This window comes from Raphanus sativus, chromosome 3 (genome assembly GCF_000801105.2).
Source record: "Raphanus sativus cultivar WK10039 chromosome 3, ASM80110v3, whole genome shotgun sequence".
Lineage (NCBI taxonomy): Eukaryota > Viridiplantae > Streptophyta > Magnoliopsida > Brassicales > Brassicaceae > Raphanus > Raphanus sativus.
In genome coordinates, this window is record NC_079513.1 from 9,788,243 (window position 1) to 9,807,137 (window position 18,895).

Sequence of the window (18,895 nt, forward strand, 5' to 3'; positions counted from 1 at the left end):
AGAGAGAGAGAGAGAGAGAGGTGATCTGTGGTGTTGGTGATGAGCGTGACGGTGGGGATGGTGGTGAAGAACTCGACGAAATCAAAAGAGAGTGGTGGTGACGAACAAAGTGAAGACCGACGGTGGTGATGGGGAAGAGGAGATGGAAATTGAAAAAAAAAAATTGATTGAGATAGATGTGCAGAGAAGAGAACGAAGAAGAAGAAGAAGAAAAAGTGAAAAAAAGAGGAAGGGGTGAATGTCGCAGAAAGAGGAAAGAGAGAGATAAAGGGGATTAAATTTGGTCTGCTGGATTAATCTAATACAATGGTGGAGATTGTAATCTGAGTACTTTGATATTATTGGTCCATGACAATTTTTTTTGTTAATTGATTTTTTTATCTTTTGGTAAAATTATAAAAGTATTTATAGTTCTATTTAATTTATATGTTAGACAGTATAAAAATATATATATATCGAGCTTTTTATTTTTTTAATATGCAAACTGAAAATATTAAAATCTAAAAGTTATGTTTATGATAGAGGGTTTAAAATTTGGAGAATTAGATTTATAGTTTAATATAAAAAGATTAAATTTTAAATTTAAATTTAAGATATGAGGTTATAGTATGAATTATTAGGTTTAAATTTAAGATATGAGGTTAAAGTTTGGATATAAGATCAAGGTTTGATTTTAAATTTAAGATATGAAGTTATAGTTTGGATATGGTGTATGAAGTTAAGGTTTTTTTAAAAGTTTGAAAATTATAAATTTAATAAGGGTTTGAAGCTTTTAATATTTTGTTACTTTTGCAAGTAAGAGTTAGAAAATAGTTAGGGTTATAAGCTTAAAATAGTTAGGTTATAAGATATGGATACATGGTTTAAAGTTTGAAAAGATGTTAAAGAATTAGGGTTTGAGGTTTGAATTTAAGATTTGAATTAATTATAAATTTTGAAAAATATCAAAATTTGAGTTTAAACTTAAGATTTAAGTTTTCAAATATTGTAAAGATTATTAGTGTATTAGTGTTTAAATTTTGTTTTTTAGAGTATATGGTTCAAAAGTTTGTTTAGGGTTTAGGGATTCAAAAAGTACACTATTATAGCGTTTATTATTTTATATGCTATTAAATGTACGCTACCATAGCGTTTCCAATTAGGCCTCTCTATCATAGTGTTTCCAAAAATACAAACGCTATCTAAAACTAACGGATATATCAACCATAACAGAAAGCGAAAAAACGCTATCCTGGTATGCTATTAAAACGCATTTTTCTTGTAGTGTATCTTTCCATTGAAATCCACAGTAAGCTTCTGCTGACCCTTTTTAACTGAATCAAGCATTGCTTCAATCTTGCTCTCCCGAGTAGGTGGTGGTGGATTCTGGTAGAAATAATTGTTGAGATTCTGGTAGAAAGAATTGTTGAGATTCTTGTTGTTGCTAAAGGGCTTCTGATACTGTGAATTCTGGTTGTAATTGCTCCTCTGACTGTTTCCATAGAAGTTTCTGTTTCCACTCTGATTCTCGAATCTCTGGAATCCTCCTATGTAATTCACATCTTCTTCTTCATATCTCTCTTCATCAGTCTCTACAGCTTCTACTTCTTCAGCAAGCTAACCTGCTTCCTAAAAAGCTTGTTAACACTGTCCAATTTGGCTCGCATATCGTCCAACTGCTCCTTTCCAAAGGCATTGGCCCCTTTTCTCTTTTCGTAATCAGTGTTCTTGGTGCTGTTGATAGTTGTCAAGTTCTCAATAAGTCTCACACCTCTTATGGATTCCTGGTGTTGAAGTTTCCTTCACTAACTGTATCTAGTGCTGTCTGATTGGTCAGATCTACACATGTGAAGAAAGTGTGAAGCAAATGCACTTTATTGAATCTGTGGTGTGGACAATCGCTCTGATAAAACTTGAAACGAACCCAACAATGTCTGAAAGGTTATGTAGGCTTCTGCATGAATGTAGCAATCTTGCTTCTCAAATCTTCTATGAGTGCGTCATCAAAGAAATTAATCAAGAAAGCATTCTTGATATCATCCCAGGATGTAAGAGATCCTGGTGGTAGTTGCTTAAGCTATTGCAAAGCTTCTCCAGTAAGAAAGTACTTTGAAGAGCTTGCAAAGTAGGTAGTCAGCTGGTACTCCAATGGCTTTGATAGCAGATATGATATCATCATACCTCTCTAGATGGTCCATAGGATGCTCGTTAGATGCTCCACTGTAGGGTGTCTGTCCTACAAGTGTGTAGTATATAGGCTTCAAATCAAAATCAGCCCTCTGGATGTCTGGAGGACGGATAGCAGATCTGTTGGCATAGTATTGATTTAGATGGTTGTAGTCAGCCAGTGATCTATTTCGGGTGGCTTTTTCTGCAGCTTAAGTAGCAGCTGCATCATCCTCAGCTTCTAGACCAGGGATTGCAGCCCCCTGATCATTAATCTTCTGACTTGCTGCATTACGCAGGTAACCATCTTGGTCACGCAGGTTACCTTCATCGTCTCGCATGAGTATCAAAGTCGCGACCATGTTCTGTGGCTCAGTATCGATCAATAAGCGGATTGCGGTATCGGTCGATGTCGGATGAAAGATGTTGGTCGACGGGTACTGAAACGTATCGGTCGATGTTGATGGAAGGGTATCAGTCGATGTCAGGTGAATAAGATCGGTCGATGTTGGTGAGTTGGTATTGGTCGACGGTGTACAAAACTCGGTAGGCGATCGGTCGATGCACAAGCTGGTGTATCGATCGATGCAGAACAAATCTGTTTGCGGATTGAGCATTCCAAAGCAGCTGGATCAGTAGAGAAAAGTTCCTTGTTTTCTTTGCTTCTGGTTATGCTGGGCATGCACCTGAAAAGAAAAGAAAGAAAAATTTATCAGTAACAATTATTAAAGTAACAAAACCTAGACTTAAATAAAATCTAATGGCGATCAAAACTCCCCGGTAACGGCACCAAATATGATACATGCTCAAATTACCCTAGAGCAACCTTACTCTCATTAAAAGAGGTCGAGTTGTAGTATTTAGGGATCGAATCCACAGGGAGCTAGGGAACACACTAGATCTTATTGTAACTAAGTTAGGTTGAAGATTTCAAAACAGTAAATAGCAAGTAAACTTAAAACTGGTTTGAGGAGGACAATTACTCAAGTGATTGATTAGGGGGTTTAACAAATATGGTGAAGGAGCTAGACTTAGGAGTACTATTCAGGTTATCAGGATTAAAGTAGTATGAATGCCTATGTGATATTATAGAACCCAACGATGCAATAACCGTAACTGTCGTTTTATGGGCTATCTATTACTAGAATCGATGAGACTCCCATTGGTGAATCAAAGAGAGATGTCGATCGACCTGCTGTCGCACTTATCGATCGAAATTGCCTTGCGTCGATCGATCGATGACTCTATAGGAGTATCGATCGATGCGCCTCTAGTAACTTTAAGCGCGGGTTGATAACAGTTCGCTTAGGAGTTTGCCAAATCAGTTATCGCTTATTTCCAGAAAATTCCTAGCTCAAAGAAGATAGATCCAAGGATTGTATCAAATTTTATTATGTATAGGTTAGCTACTCCTATTCAAGCATTAAGAGCAATCTTCTAAGATGAATATCACATGCTCAAGTATTCATATTTGGGGTAATCCATCAAAACCTATTCGAATCCTAAATCTAACAAAGATGTTTACTCAGACTTAGCTAAGCAAAACATCATAATAGTTAAAGAAAGCTTCATAAAATAAATAGAATAGAAACAAAGGTGTTCAAGAAAGCTTTCAATTGTAACTCTCTCTCTCTCTCTCTCTCTCTCTCTCTCTCTCTCTCTCTCTCTCTCTCTCTCTCTCTCTCTCTCTCTCTCTCTCTCTCTCTCTCCTCTCTCTCTCTCTCTCTCTCTCTCTCTCTCTCTCTCTCTCTCTCTCTCTCTCTCTCTCTCTCTCTCTCTCTCTCTCTCTCTCTCTCTCTCTCTCTCTCTCTCTCTCTCTCTCTCTCTCTCTCTCTCTCTCTCTCCCAAAACAAAGGAACTATGTCTAAAACTCTAAGAAAAACCTCTCTTTTCCAAAACACTTAGGCAAGACGTAAATACTAGAATAATTAAGTTAAAACTCGTCAGGGGTATCTTGGTAAATAGATGGAATATTAGGCTTCAAGTCGGCTGTGACCAAATCCAGGCTTCTGCGGTTTAATATCGATCGATAACACTGAATGTGTATAGATCGACGCGTGTCTCTCTGTGTCGACCTCGGGTGGTCGATATGGTCTTCTCGGGTGAAATCTCTAAAGTGCTCCAAAATGCTCCAATATCACCATCTTTTCTCCAATTGCTCCTGAACCTATAAATATGCTATATAGACTCCAAAACGGATTAAATATATCCTAAAACTCTAATATACCATGACTAAAATCGGGTCAAATTCATAGTATACCAACTAGTCCCTTCACAATGTCAAGAGGGAAGTCTTAAGTATAGAAGTGCACTGCAGAGGAGGTCCAGAACCTTTTACCAAAGTTAGAGTGTTATGTGATCCACAGATGAGACCGAAAGGAGAAGTCTCTGCAAAATCTTTTATCAAATGCTTCAACAAAATGAGGAAGAGAGACACATGGACTTGTTTTGGAGCAAGTTCTCATTCTCATCCGGACTAAATCAGATCTTCAGAAGTCAAGCTAATGACTAAAAATAAGCGCTGAGTGGGAGGCAACACACTGTTAGGTAATTTTAAATTTGGTTTTACTTTCATTTATTACTGATTTTTTTCTTATTGTAGGTCAAAAAAACATGAACAGTGCCGAACGAGACTATAACAGAACCGAAGAACGACACTGTAGCAGAACCGACGAACGACACTATAGCAGCACCATCGACCGACACTGTAGTGGATAATCGGGTGTCACTGTAGCAGAAATACTGTTCATCGAACAAAATTTCTTGGTTATTTATATTTATTACTGATTTTTTGTGTGTTTATTTATTACAGGATAAAAAGAAATAGAACTGAGGAAAATAGTTGGAATACCAGCATCGACCGACACCTGATCATTGTCGGTTGACACCACTTGCATGAGCATCGTGTGACACCTAATCAGTGTCGCTCGACGAAGCATCAATAGAATCAATCAATTACCATTTAACTGTGTCGATCGACATTCACCATCAGCAAGTAGGTATACCGATTTCCTTGTTAAATTTAGTACTAATGATTTATTTATCCAACCAATCTTAGATTGTATAACTTGGGAGACAGTGTTGTTTAAGTATGGGGAGCTTCTGCTGATATTGTGTTTTATTTTGAGTTTTTATTTCATTTTTACTAAGTTTTTAATAAAAGTTTTTATTGAGTAAAGAAGGAGATTATGATCAAATAAAATTTGATTGCTACTCTAATCACTCTCTAGCAACATCTAAAGCTGCTATAGCTGTAGATTCCCCTATATTTATATGTTCATTGATCGAAATCGTCGGTAAACCGTATGCTACCTTATGAAGTTAAACAATTAGGCTCCGAATGGTAACAGCTGATTAAGTTGTGATTAAATTGTCTGGGAAAGCGGATTAGATATTACAATACGGTTTAATTTTGGTTTGTATAAAAGAAACGCATGATGTGGAACAAATGCAGTTCGTCTAAAATAAGCGGTTCAAAACAAATTATGAATGGTAACACGAATAATAAATAGTGTAACCGCGGATACATATAATATATTTATATTATAAACTAAACAATTATTGATACTAACTTAATTTTTAAAAATATAAATTTTATTTTAAATTTTATTTTTATATTTCAAATATGGAATTAAAATTATATATCTGAAAAACTTAAAAATCATATTCACATATTTCCTCATCTAAAATATTGTATTTTTAAATATTAAAGTTGTAGCTAGGCATGAGCACATTTATCCGGAACCAAAATGAAACAAACCAAAAAATGAGATTTTTTTGGCCTTTGGATCCTATCAATTATACTAGTGGATCTTATATCTTTAGAACCGGAAAGCCGAAATCGAACCAAAAACCAAACCGGAACCGTGCCGAGAACTGAATAGGTACTTGAATTCTATAATATAGTTTATGTATTTTATAAATATTAACTACATTTAGTTTAAAAATAATCAAACAATTAAAAATATTATTGATAAATCAAAATACCTAAAATTGAATTAAGAGAATATTTTGTATCCAAAATATTTAAAATTATTTGAACGAGTTTTTATCAAAAACCCCGAAAAATCTGGTATTTAATCTAAAACTTGTTTTTAATTCAGATTAACAAAAAAAAAAACAGAACCAAATAGGATCTTAAATAATCTCGAATAAAATCCAGTTCCTAACTTTGTTATTTGAACCAAATAGAACCAAACAGTTCCTAACCGAACCAAAAAACTGTAATAGCCGAACCGAAATTGAACCAAACTTTCTAAATATCCGAACAGATCATAAACCTCTAGAACCAAAGAAACGAAAGAACCAAACCTGAACTGAACCGAAAAGTAATATTGATGCAATTGAGTGAACTAATTTATAATTATATAGACTAAAGGACAAAATAAAATTAAGTAAATAAGTAAATATAATATAAAGATATAGTAAACAAATGAATACAATAAAAATAATTTATTTACAATAATATAATCTCTTAACCACGCCATAAATAAAATTTTAGTGGTTTAATTTGTGTTTTTTTATATTAAGCAACTAAAAAATTTAAAATACATTTTTGTAAATACTATATCTTGAACCACACCTGTTGAGTATCTTCTCAACTACACATGCGGTTCAGCACAGCTATGTCCCGCCCTTCCATTTTTCTTAATTTATCATTTTTAACTTAAAAGATAACAAACAAAATTTAAGTTGAATGGTAACAAATTTCAGTCCCGCAGTGTGTTTTACTTGTCCCACAACATACATTCAAAGATTTAATTTTTACAAACCATAAAACCTAAGTTTACCGGCACCCTCTCTTCTTTGGACAAAGTAACCATCTTGTCTTTGTAGAGCTTCATAGATAGGCATAAACAAAGAACGACTAATTCAAAATCTTTGCTGAAACATCCTCACATCAAAATCTTCTGGGAAGCATTTTCTCGGTCATGGTTGATTACTGTATGACCTGAAATAGATCCTCCATGGAACGTCTCTAAATGGCATAGATTTTGAGAGATGAAAAATTGTTCTTTCCAGTAGTTTGAGCTACTCCCTGTTATTATGTATCATCATATATTCATGATCTGAAGAAGAAAAAGAACAAAATTGTATTTGAGGAAAATTCTTAACATATATATAGAAATTCTTAACATCCACCATTTCTCCGTTGAATCATCTATTATTATATATCCAATTTAACAATCAATAATAATAATAAATAAACAAGACTCTCATGCAGATTCGATTCACATAGACCACCATTTATCCGGTTTTTGCGTTCTGACTCGAATTTTGCCTTGATTTCAGACTTGGAGTCTATTTGAGCAGGTTGAATTCATAGATACCACTTTTCCACATTGATAAGGTGATGGTTACCAAGTCCAAAGAAAAGTCAACAACTAGTCTAAGGTCAACCCGGTCAATCCTTGGCCAAACTGAAATTAATATTAATCGACCGATCCTAACCGAAAAAATCAATTTAAACCAGATCAAACCAACCGCCCAACCGGTTTACCGAGTTATTCGACTGACTTGCTGACTAGCCAGCGAGTTACTGGCCACGATAAGGTGGTGATGGCTTGCTGGAAAATGCCGGTGGCGCGTCGGAAGCACATGTGGTGGAGACAATATCCGGCAGCGGCGCGGGGAATGCAAGCGCGTCGATGACAAAACTTGCAGAGGCATATGCAGGCTCGTCGTGACTCTGATTTTGATGCGGTCGATGGCTACGACTTTGTTTCGACGAGACGAACACAATGGTGGCCTTGCATGCACGATATTCGATGCAGTTAGAAAGATATCAATGATTTTCTAAACGACTGAAATTAAACTGAAAGACATGGTGGTTTTCAGAGGTTATTTTGGGATGCTAATAGTGGGGATGAGGCCAATGTGGCCTCGAGGTGCGGTGGCTCCGGTGGTGGTTTCAGACAGTTCAATCTCTACATGATTTCCACATTTCTATTCTTAAAGTTTTTTTCTTTTATTTTTCTCATTTTGTTTTCTAGAAATTAGTCTGAAGATGGATATTTACAGAAAATATCTTGAGTTTTTAAAAATAGACTTGGGCCTTAACGGACTGATCTCCTTGAACCTCAAATTGGATCATTACAAAACTAACCTCAAAACGGTATAGATCGGGATGATATAAATGAACATATCAACAAAAGCGTGAAATGGGTTATTTTCGTGCTTGGTCAATACTCAAATTGACCCGAATCCATAAGAAACCCAAGTTACATGTATTTTACATATATATACTTGAATTATGGACTCGACCCGACCTAAATCCAAATGAAACCAATCCAAACATGAACCAAAAAGTTTTCAAATACCTAGTTGGATCGAAATATTCAGGACCTGAAAAAATTAGTTGCAAAAAAAAAAACAAAAGCGTGAAATAACTTTGCGTTGACCAATAAATAATCTATATTATTAAAGAGAAGCAAAAATAGAAATACCTCTTAATTTTATTTTTTTCTTACACTAGAATGCCAATGAGATATATATAAACCTATATTTAATATGTTTGTCTTAATTTAAATAATAGATTTCTTTAATCAAATCTAAACCAAAATAAATTTCCTCATAGATTTCTAAATAAATTTTGTATAATATATTAAATAATTTTCAATATTTATTAGTAATAAATAATAAAATAAAAAATCACACATCATAATTGATTTATATAATATATAAATAAAGTATAAATTAATCTGTTAAGTTATTAGTATAATGTTTTCATATATATATAATTTCAATTAGTTATAAATATTGGATTTTTATATGATACAATGTGATATAATAGACAATTAAAATCATAAATATAATTATTCAAAGTAATAAATAAAATTTTATGTTTTAAAATGTTATATTAACAATCATGTAGTACATTTAAATTTACAAATATATACTATACCAGTTTGTACAAAACATAATTGTGAAAACAAAATTTCAGACGGTCACGGGTCAAGTTTTAGGAAAAAATAATAACAGCGTGAGATTATATTTTTAACAAATTTATTTTAATAGAAATTCCAAATATTTGGAATTCGAAAGCATTATGACCCACTCATATACTATTTTAGTTAAGTTAATTGAATTTATATCAGAAAATTTTATTAAAATTTTATTTTTAATTTTTGTTATAGCTGCAAAAAAAAAAAATTTTGATCTAAATTTTTGATCATATATTACAATATATCATTTAATAAAAACAAAAAACTAAAAACAGAAAATAAATACTCGTGAGGTCGCACAGATCAAAATCTAGTTTCTAGTTAAATTTCCAAGTTTTAAACTTTAAAAAAAGATCAATTTTGTTTTGGTAAAACACCGTGAAGTTCAGTTAATTGATTATTTTATTCTATCGAGACATATATTCACGAGAATTAATCAACTAGAACATAACAACAAAATTATGAGGTATAATCTAATGAATATTTTAGAAGTGGCATTTAGTTTCAATTTAAAGCACCAAAATCCAATTCAACAAAGAAACGAAATAGTCACATATCACCAAAATCCAATTCAACAAAGAAGCGAAATAGTCACATAGCCTAGTCGAAATATAAAGCTTTAAAAATGAAAGCGGTGAGAATGGTGGTAGCAATAGCGGTGAAAGCGTTTGACTCTATGAGAGTGTTGGCGGTTGAGGTGGAAATGATGGGAACGGTCGGAGTTGAAGGCGGCGGTTGAGGAAGGACGTTAACCGCGAGCTTCATTCCCTTGAGGCAATAACCTCTACCGCAAATAAAGTAATAAGGTATTGGTTGAAGAAGTTGAAACACATCTCGTCCTCCTCTTGTCACGTTGAATATAAAATCATTATCGATGCACTGCTCGTAGCTACTCTTGTTTACTTGGAGGATGTTGTGACGGGTCCGATCGAACCCAAAATCTACCAATTTTAGATGAGAAACTAGATTAAAATTTACCATAATTCATATCAAATAAAAAAATGGGACTAACCAAACTCTAATTTGATATCATCCAAACTAAAGATGGCTTAATTCTAAATCCTAAAATCTAAAAATTAACCTGAAATTGCTGTACTATTTTATTTTTCAAGTAATTGGTATACTTTTAAAACTTGAACTTTTTTTACAGGGGTTCTTTTTAAAAATAGTAAGTCGCTATTTTGATATTTTTTTATCACAAAACAGTAAGTTGACAAAATAATTAGGAAATATTTCTTACCCTAATCAGGAAAATAAATCGTATTTTATAATAAAAAATAATAAATTATCTAAAACTAATATAAAAATATACACTAAAATGAATATAATTCTTGAACACTACGTCTTTAAAAATACTGACCCCTAAAACTAAAATAAGCGGTTCAAAGAAAATAAATAAGGAAATGGAAAAAAAGAATGAAGAAATGTTATATATACTAACAGAGCCAGTCGCCGGAATAGAAGCGTTGGTGGTTGGCCCAATCGGAGAAGTTAACATCGGGTTTCCAATTGTATTTTCCGCCACCTACTCTGTGAAGACTTGATTCTACTTCAATCACTATCATCACCATCATCATCATCATCATCATCAATAATGTCCAAATAGTTCTTAGCCCCATTTTTTTTTTACTTTTTTGGTTAACTTGGTTAGTGCTTGAATGGGTTTGTTTGCTTTATGTATATATACTGCAAGGATCATGAACATTAGCGTGAGTTACATATTTGCATGAACCACAAAACTTCAGTTAACTTCATTGTATATGCATGAGCTTTATTCGCACACCTCTTTTTCGCTTATTTTTCTCTAACTCATATATAATTTTTTAATTAATCCTTTAAATGATTCGCAAGACTCTGATGGAAGATCTGGTTCCCTTCAAGAATTGTTCCTTCTTTTTTGGTCTACAAGGATTCTAATCCGGCCCTATATTTGAGCTTTTTATATTTTAAATTATGGAATAAAAAAAATTACAGAGAAAGGAAAGAACTACTTGCATCAGAAGAAAGTTATCGGAAAGTATCCATTTATAGTAGTAACGACGCATTCATTTTTAATCTTGAATACTAGATTTTGATCCGCGCTTCGAAAGCGCGGGTTTCTTGTGAATCATAAAAAAGGTTGGATATGAATTAATATTTTGGGTTTGTATTATGTTATTATGTTAAACAATCGTATTATATCGAATAAGAAAATTTGTTTAAAGTTATATAATTTATGAATTAGATTATTTAAGATTTTGTATGTACAATCTTATGTAAATCTATTTTACAAATGGGAATTTTACCGGATCCGGAAAATCGAACATACACTCACACGAAAACTTCTTCGAGTCAGGGATCGAGGAAAAGCACCTATTGGATTTTTTTTGACGGGTCTGTTCGAATCTGGATACCAAAGAATATCTGAAATGTTTGGTATATATTATGTATATTTGGATATTTTAAATATATTTTCAGTATTACATATATTTTTTTAAGTTTCAGGTTCGCATTTTTGGTTATAGTTTAGGTTTCGGATAAAAGTTCAATTAAAAAAAAAGTTTACTCTGATAAATTTTTGGATATCTCTGGTTTCAGATAGGATTTAGGGTCTTTTTGGTATTTGAATTTTGAAAAAACTGCCAAAAGAGAACAAAAATTCAGCATGGTTGTCTCTATTGTATAAAACCATCATTTAGTTGTGTCTTTAGTATAATTTTTTTCATAATCCCAAAAATAACCCATGATTAATCTAATTAAACACATTAAACTAATAGATTTTCAAAAATTTTAACTAAAAACGTTTTAAAAAGGGAAAACAAAAATAAAAATTTCAATTTTTTTATTAAAAATAAATTCGTAAAACTTATAAAATAAAAATAATTTACAAAATTGTTTTAATAAAAACCCTTAAAATTATAAAAAACATTTTACAAAAACTTTTATTTTTATAAAAAGTTTAAATTTTTTTTGATAAAACTTTAATAAATAAAATTTGTAAACTTTTTAAAAATAAAATAAAACTTTACAACAACTTTTTAATAAAAACTTTAAACAAACTTTATACGAAATATTTTACAAAGTTTTATTTTTATAAAAGTTTAAAACGTTTGTAAACTTTTTAAATTTATCAAACTTTTTAACAAAAAAACATTTTAATTTTTTAATAAAATTTTAATAAAAGTAAACTTTTAAAACTTTATAAAAATATAAATAAAACTTTATTAAAAAGTTTTAGTAAAAAACTTTAAATAAACTTTATAAAAAAACATTTACAAAGTCTTTTTTATTTTATTCTTTTTTGTCATCACAAAGTCTTTTTATAAAAAGCTTCAAACGTTTGTAAATTTTTTTAGTTTTGTTAAACTTAAAAAAATAAAACAAGAGTTCGTGAAAATCACAAGATAAACTATGGAGTTATCATAGATTTATGAAGAAAAAAATGCAAAATCATTTTTTCATAAGTAAAATAGACCATAACACGTTTTAGGAAGTTAGAATATTTTTAGGAAATTTTTAGAATGTTTTTTAACTGAAATTTCATTAATTTTCGGAAAAAAATATGTATTCTTATTCGTAGAAGGCGCATTCTAAAAGTTTAGAAGAATGATAAAAATCCTGAATACACTTTCTAAAAAATCCTGAATACACTTTCGTGCTTGGTCAATACTCAAATTGACCCGAATCCATAAGAAACCCAAGTTACATGTATTTTACATATATATACTTGAATTATGGACTCGACCAGACCTAAATCTAAATGAAACCAATCCAAACATGAACCAAAAAGTTTTCAAATACCTAGTTGGATCGAAATGTTCAGGACCTGAAAAAATTGGATCTGAAAGGGACCAATTTGTACCAGACCCTAAGATTCAAATGCCCAAACTTTCTCTCTCTTATTATATTTTGTGTTCATTTTATAAGAGTTACATTTTGTTGAGTTCTTGAAATTTAAGTAAATACAAGATATTTAGTTAACTTAAAGTATGGATTTGTCGAGGTTTTTTTTTGAACAAAAAGAAATACTTGTAAGGTTTGCATTTATTTTAAACTTATCTTAACTAAAAATTGTTATTATAAATACTTTTTATAAAGTTAACGATAATTAATTTATAAAAATTAATTTAACCTAATATGTATATAAATTTATTCTAACATATAGTTTACTAAAGTGTTTTTAGCAAATTCTATTTTGTAAATATTTGGATTATATAATGTAAGATGACTTGGTATAAATGTTGTATGATATATGCTAACTCATTTTTATAATTAATGTCTAGATATTGAAGGTCTAAAGTGAGCATAAATATGGTAACAATATTGTATAACAACTATAGTGTTGAGTTATAAATATATTTTAGAAAAAATTGTATCACATGAAATGAAATGAGAAGTAATAATAGGATTCATGTAAAATATTGTCTGGTTAGAGTAATTAATGGTATGAACAAAAACTAATGAATAGTTTTTTTTCACAACTAATGAATAGTTTATATGAGTCTAATAAATTTTTACAGTAGATTTTTAAAATGAATTTCTTTTAATAATATAGATTCACATATTATTATTTGTAGAAAAGGAAAATCTACTAAATTTATTGTAACACGAATAAACTCAAGCGGTAAGTCATGTATTACTGAAATTTATAATATAAGAGACAACCATCAAATAATATAAACTGTGATTAATAATATAAGAGAAAGTTAGAAAACAATTTAGATTTTAATTTTAGGTTGAAATATTATGAGGTGAAAATATATTAAGATTATATTTATAGTTAATTTTAATATAACACACTGTAAGTTATTTTTGAAACTAATTATATTTACAAATATATTGTATGAATTTTCTTAGACATTTCGTAAACATATCGTGGAGTTCATCGGTTATAATCAATAACTAGATCTTGACCCGCGCTTTGGAAGCGCAGAATATTTTACGATGAAAAATTTCACTAATAACTTAATAAATATTTTGGTAATTTTTAAAGAGTGTGTATTTAAAATATTTTTTCATTTAAATCAGTGTTTTTAAATTCAACCCGATTGTGATTATATCGGTTAATCCGGAGATCTGACAATTCAATTTAGGTTTTTAAATTATTCATATTAAAAAAATTGCTAAAACCCGAGACTAACCGATTGAACTGATGGATGACCGATATGTAATCTAATTTGATTTAAATTGTAATAGTTTCATAATTTGTAATCTTATAATCCAAATTTTAAAGTTCATTATTTTGAAATTTATAAAATTATGATGTTTCTACAAAATTTTAAAGAGAAAATGATAGATATAAAATAACTAAGATTGATTATTGTATTGTTTGAAAATATTGATAGTAGTATAAAAAATATATTGTTTGAAAACATTAATAGTAGTATAAAGAAATAAGTATATTGTTTGGAAACATGGATAGTAGTATAAAGAAAGTAATAATAGTGATTTAATGTAGGTTTAAATATAAAGTATAAAGGTGTATTTAATTTAAAAACTTACAAAATAAATGTTAGGTCCAATAGAATGTTTCTGTTTTAATAAGATAGATGTAGAAAGAGTGATTATAACTATAAAATAAAGAACACCGAAGGTGTGTTATGTGTTTCACCGTTTTTACACACACAAATTTTACCGAAAAAATAATAATTTGGCATATACGTAAAGGAATATACTTATTTAATATCAATACTATTAAAGTTGAAGCATGACCAATTGATATATGTTGTGTCCAACTACTATTTTTCTATGTAACCTATTTAAAAAAAAAACCAAATCGTTACTTTTTCTTTCTTATAGTTACTTCTTCTTTTTTTTCCTATATTCTAGGAACCACTAACTCTCATCCATAAAACTTATAACTTATTATTTCATTTTAAAGTTGTTTTGTTTGATTTTTTTTTTTTTAAACATCGAAAGGCTGATCTATTACTCAAGCTTGAGGTGGTCTGGGTAGCCAGACCGGAATAGAACAACCAAAGTAGCAAAGAGAACGGTGGAAAGTACAAGCAGTCCTAGCTAACGAATCAGCTACAACATTTTGATTTCTTGGAATGTAGTGAATGGTAAACTCTGTAAAGCACATCTTCAGCGTGTTTATCGTTCCCAACTCTGTAGAGAAGGTTGGCCATGCCTGAGGTTCCTTTATCATTGCGATTAGATCCTTACAATCTGTCCCAAATCTTTGGCAGTCCGAATGTTGCAGCATTGTCTCCATTGCCCATTTCAAAGCTTCAAGTTCCGAGTGCAAAGGTGTTTCGCGTCTTCTCAAGTTTCTTGTCCCCATGAGCTGTATCTTTCCCGTGCTGTCCTTCCAAGCCCATCCTAATCCAGTGTAATGATCAGTAGAGGTCCATGAACCATCCACCATGCATATATCTCTCAAGCGTAAGACTTGTGATTGATCTGATCTTTGTTCCACTGGAGCTGTCGGTATCATCTCCTAAGCATTATGCCATGCCTGACAATCAGATTCCGCATACCTGACTAGTTCCACTGGATCTCTATCTATCCCCCTGAATAGTGTGTCGTTCCTAGCCTTCCAGATATACCATATTATCCAAGGATACGGATCTCTATCATTTTCTGGCTCAATGATACTATTCTTCCTCCAAAAGTAATCCATATTGGCGTAGACACTCGAGAGAGGAAACGTTTGTGGATTGGATGGAGTAGAGGATAATGCCCATATTTGCATTGCTGGCGGACATTCAAAGATTGCATGAGTAACTGACTCTTCTGGCTCTGCACATCTTGGGCAATAATTATCACATCTCATGTTACGTCTTGCAAGGTTCATTGTAACCGCTATTTGTCCTGTAATCAGTTGCTAGATGAAGTGACGAATCTTCTGGGGTGCATTTACAGTCCAGGCAAAGGCCTGAAGCTTAGTTATGCTAGGTTCTAAGACTTGAACCTCTTCATTTTTCCTCAACATATTTCTGGCTACCCAATATCCAGACTTGACTATATATTGACCATTTTTGGTATAGCTCCAGCAGAATGTATCACGTTTATGAGTAGGGCTTATGGCCAAACTTTGAATCATGGGAATGTCCTCTTGATCTACATACTGCTCCAGTAGTTGTTCATCCCACTCCTTCGTCTGAAAATCAATGAGACTACTGACTAACATATTCGGATTTACCACTGGAACTCTGGGCCTAGCTGATCTAGCTGGTGTCGTCGGGATCCAAGGGTCCTGCCAGACCTTAATTTCATAACCTGAATGGACTTTGTTTCTGATACCCAATAATAAAAGTTCCCTCGCCGCTGTAATGCTTGTCCACACATAAGATGGGTTATCAACAGAGCCTAATCGCAAAGGCGAGCTCAAACGGTAGTATTTGCCTCTTAAGACTCTAGCCACTAAAGAATCTGGAAACTGAACTAGACGCCATAGTTGTTTTGCTAAGAGTGCCAAGTTAAACTCATGGATCAAGCGAAAGCCTATACCTCCTTCGTCTCTGGGTGCACACATCTTGTCCCATGTTGCCCAGTGTATTCCTCTTTTTGGCGGATTAGAGCTCCACCAAAATTGTGCTATGGCACTTGCAAGATTCTCGCATATCTCCAAGGGGAGCAAGAAGCTGGACATGACATATGTCGATAGAGCCAATAGGATCGATTTAATTAGTACTTCTTTCCCTCCTTTCGAAAGCAGTCTTCCCGTCCACCCATTTACTCTATGTGATAACTTCTCCTTTAGAAAGGCAAATAATTTGCATTTAGATCCACTAATATCCTCCGGGATACCTAGGTATGACCCCATTCCTCCTTCGTTTTGAATACCAAGTGTGTCTTTAATCAGCTGTCGCTCACTCGCCGGGATCCTCTTACCAAAGAATAAGGAGGACTTGTCAAAATTGATACACTGGCCTGATGCTTTCCCATATCTTCTGACTACTTTCATTACTTCTTCACATTCACGGGGTTCCGCCTTACAAAAGAAAAGGCTATCATCAGCAAAAAGTAGGTGAGATATCGGTGGCTAGCGCGAACGATTCGCATCCCCGTTATCTTTCCCTGACTTTCCACGTAATTAAGAAGGCTAACGAGCGATTTCGTGCATAGAATAAATATGAAAGGAGACAGAGGATCTCCTTGCCTTAGACCTCTCTCTGGGACTATATTCCCTCTTGGATCTCCATTTATCAAGACTTTGTATCTAACCGAGGTGATACATCTCATAATCCACTCAATCCATATCTCTGAAAAACCCATCTTCCGCATGACAGCCTCAATAAATGACCATTCCATCCGGTCATATGCTTTACTCATGTCCGTCTTGATGCCCATTCTCTTCACTTTACCGGCCGGTTTAGTCCGTAGAGCATGGAACATCTCCTGAGCTATCATGATATTATATGTGATTTGTCTTCCTGCTACAAAGGCTGATTGAGTTTCAGATATCCTTTGTGGGAGAACCTTCTTTAATCTCTGGCATAAGACCTTCGATATAATTTTATAACTAACATTGCAGAGGCTGATAGGTCTAAACTGTGTCATCTCATTCGGCTTTGTCGTCTTAGGAATTAGACAAATATTTGTATCATTTAAGCCCTCCGTCATTGTACCTTGAAAAAGAAATTGATTAACCATACGGGTCAAATCATCTTTCACAATATTCCAATACTTCTGGTAGAAAATTGTTGTCATTCCATCTGGTCTCGGTGCTTTCTCTTGGTGCATAGCAAAAAGCGCTAATTTCACCTCCCACTCTGTCACTGGTGCTGTGAGATCTTCATTTATGGCTCCCGTGATAGTTGTCTTTACCTCCGATAATGCCTCCGCAATATCCTCTGGATCAGAAGATTCAAAAATCTATCGAAAATAACTGGTAGCAGTGGCTACCAGTCCTTCTTCATCTTCTACTACGTTTCCATTTTCGTCCAGAAGTTGTGTTATCCTATTCCTCGCTCTCCGTTGTTTGACCAGAGCATGAAAGAATTTAGAATTCCTGTCTCCCTCCCTTAACCAGAAAACTCTACTTTTCTGTCTCCAAAACATATCTTCTGCCTTAAGAGCATTAGAGAGTTCTTTTAGAGCTGCAACAATCTCCTCAGAAGTAGCATCATCATTCGAGTGAAGGTCCTCTACTTTCTCCTTAAGTTCCTCCACTAGTTTTGCCGAGTTCACATCATTCTCCCTACGCCATTTACTCAAGGCTTTACGACAACTAGCAATATGTTCCATGATGTTCGCTTCAGGAGGCAGATCATCTGATTTCCATCCTTCAAGAATAACTTGTCTTAATTCCTCGTTATCCAGCCAGCGCTTATCAAACTTGAACTTTTTCCTCCTCCTTGTGGGCCGTACGAGTATGTCTGCTAAGACCGGACGATGATCCGATCCCCAGAGGCGAAGATACTTAACAGACGTGTGTGGGAATTTTCCATGCCAATCCCTATTTCCCACTGCTCTATCTAAGCGGCATCTAACAGTTGCTCCTCTTGTTCTTTTTCCAACCCAAGAAAGCATGTCGCCTGTGTATGGGAAATCTAGCATAGCACAATCACTCAGCATCTGCCTGAATGGTAGGAAAGAACTATCCGAGCGTTTTCTTCCTCCCACTTTTTCAGTATGGTCCTTTATTTCATTAAAGTCACCAATCATGAACCAAGGTCCATTTCGAGTTGTTGAAAAACGCGTAAGACGTTCCCAAACCTGATCCCTACGTTCTAAAACAGGGTCACCATAAACAAATGTCATGTAGACTTTTATTCCATCAATGATTGCCTCAATGTCAATCATTCTGTTATTCGAAAATAAAACATTAACTTGAAAATCATCCATAAAAAAGAGAGCTAAACCCCCGCTGAGACCAA

General features: G+C 33.1%; 1 protein-coding gene across 1 annotated transcript; it reads right to left on the minus strand.

Moving 5' to 3' along the window:
* Nucleotides 1-9,551: 9,551 nt before the first annotated feature.
* LOC108846261 (early nodulin-like protein 20) lies at nucleotides 9,552-10,816 on the minus strand. Its single transcript, XM_018619487.2, has 2 exons — nucleotides 10,531-10,816; nucleotides 9,552-10,030 (listed from the first exon to the last, which is right to left on the minus strand). The coding sequence occupies exons 1-2, from the start codon at nucleotides 10,706-10,708 to the stop codon at nucleotides 9,690-9,692; spliced, it is 519 nt and encodes a 172-aa protein (XP_018474989.1). The 5' UTR covers nucleotides 10,709-10,816; the 3' UTR covers nucleotides 9,552-9,689.
* Nucleotides 10,817-18,895: the final 8,079 nt, after the last annotated feature.

What these genes read in the sequence shown, in the direction of transcription:
- LOC108846261 (XM_018619487.2), bottom strand. Translation starts at nt 10,708, where the DNA reads ATGGGGCTAAGAACTATTTGGACATTATTGATGATGATGATGATGATG. An exon ending in CTATTCCGGCGACTGGCTCT is followed by an intron (nt 10,031 to 10,530) that starts GTTAGTATATAT and finishes TAAAATTGGTAG; the next exon opens with ATTTTGGGTTCGATCGGACC.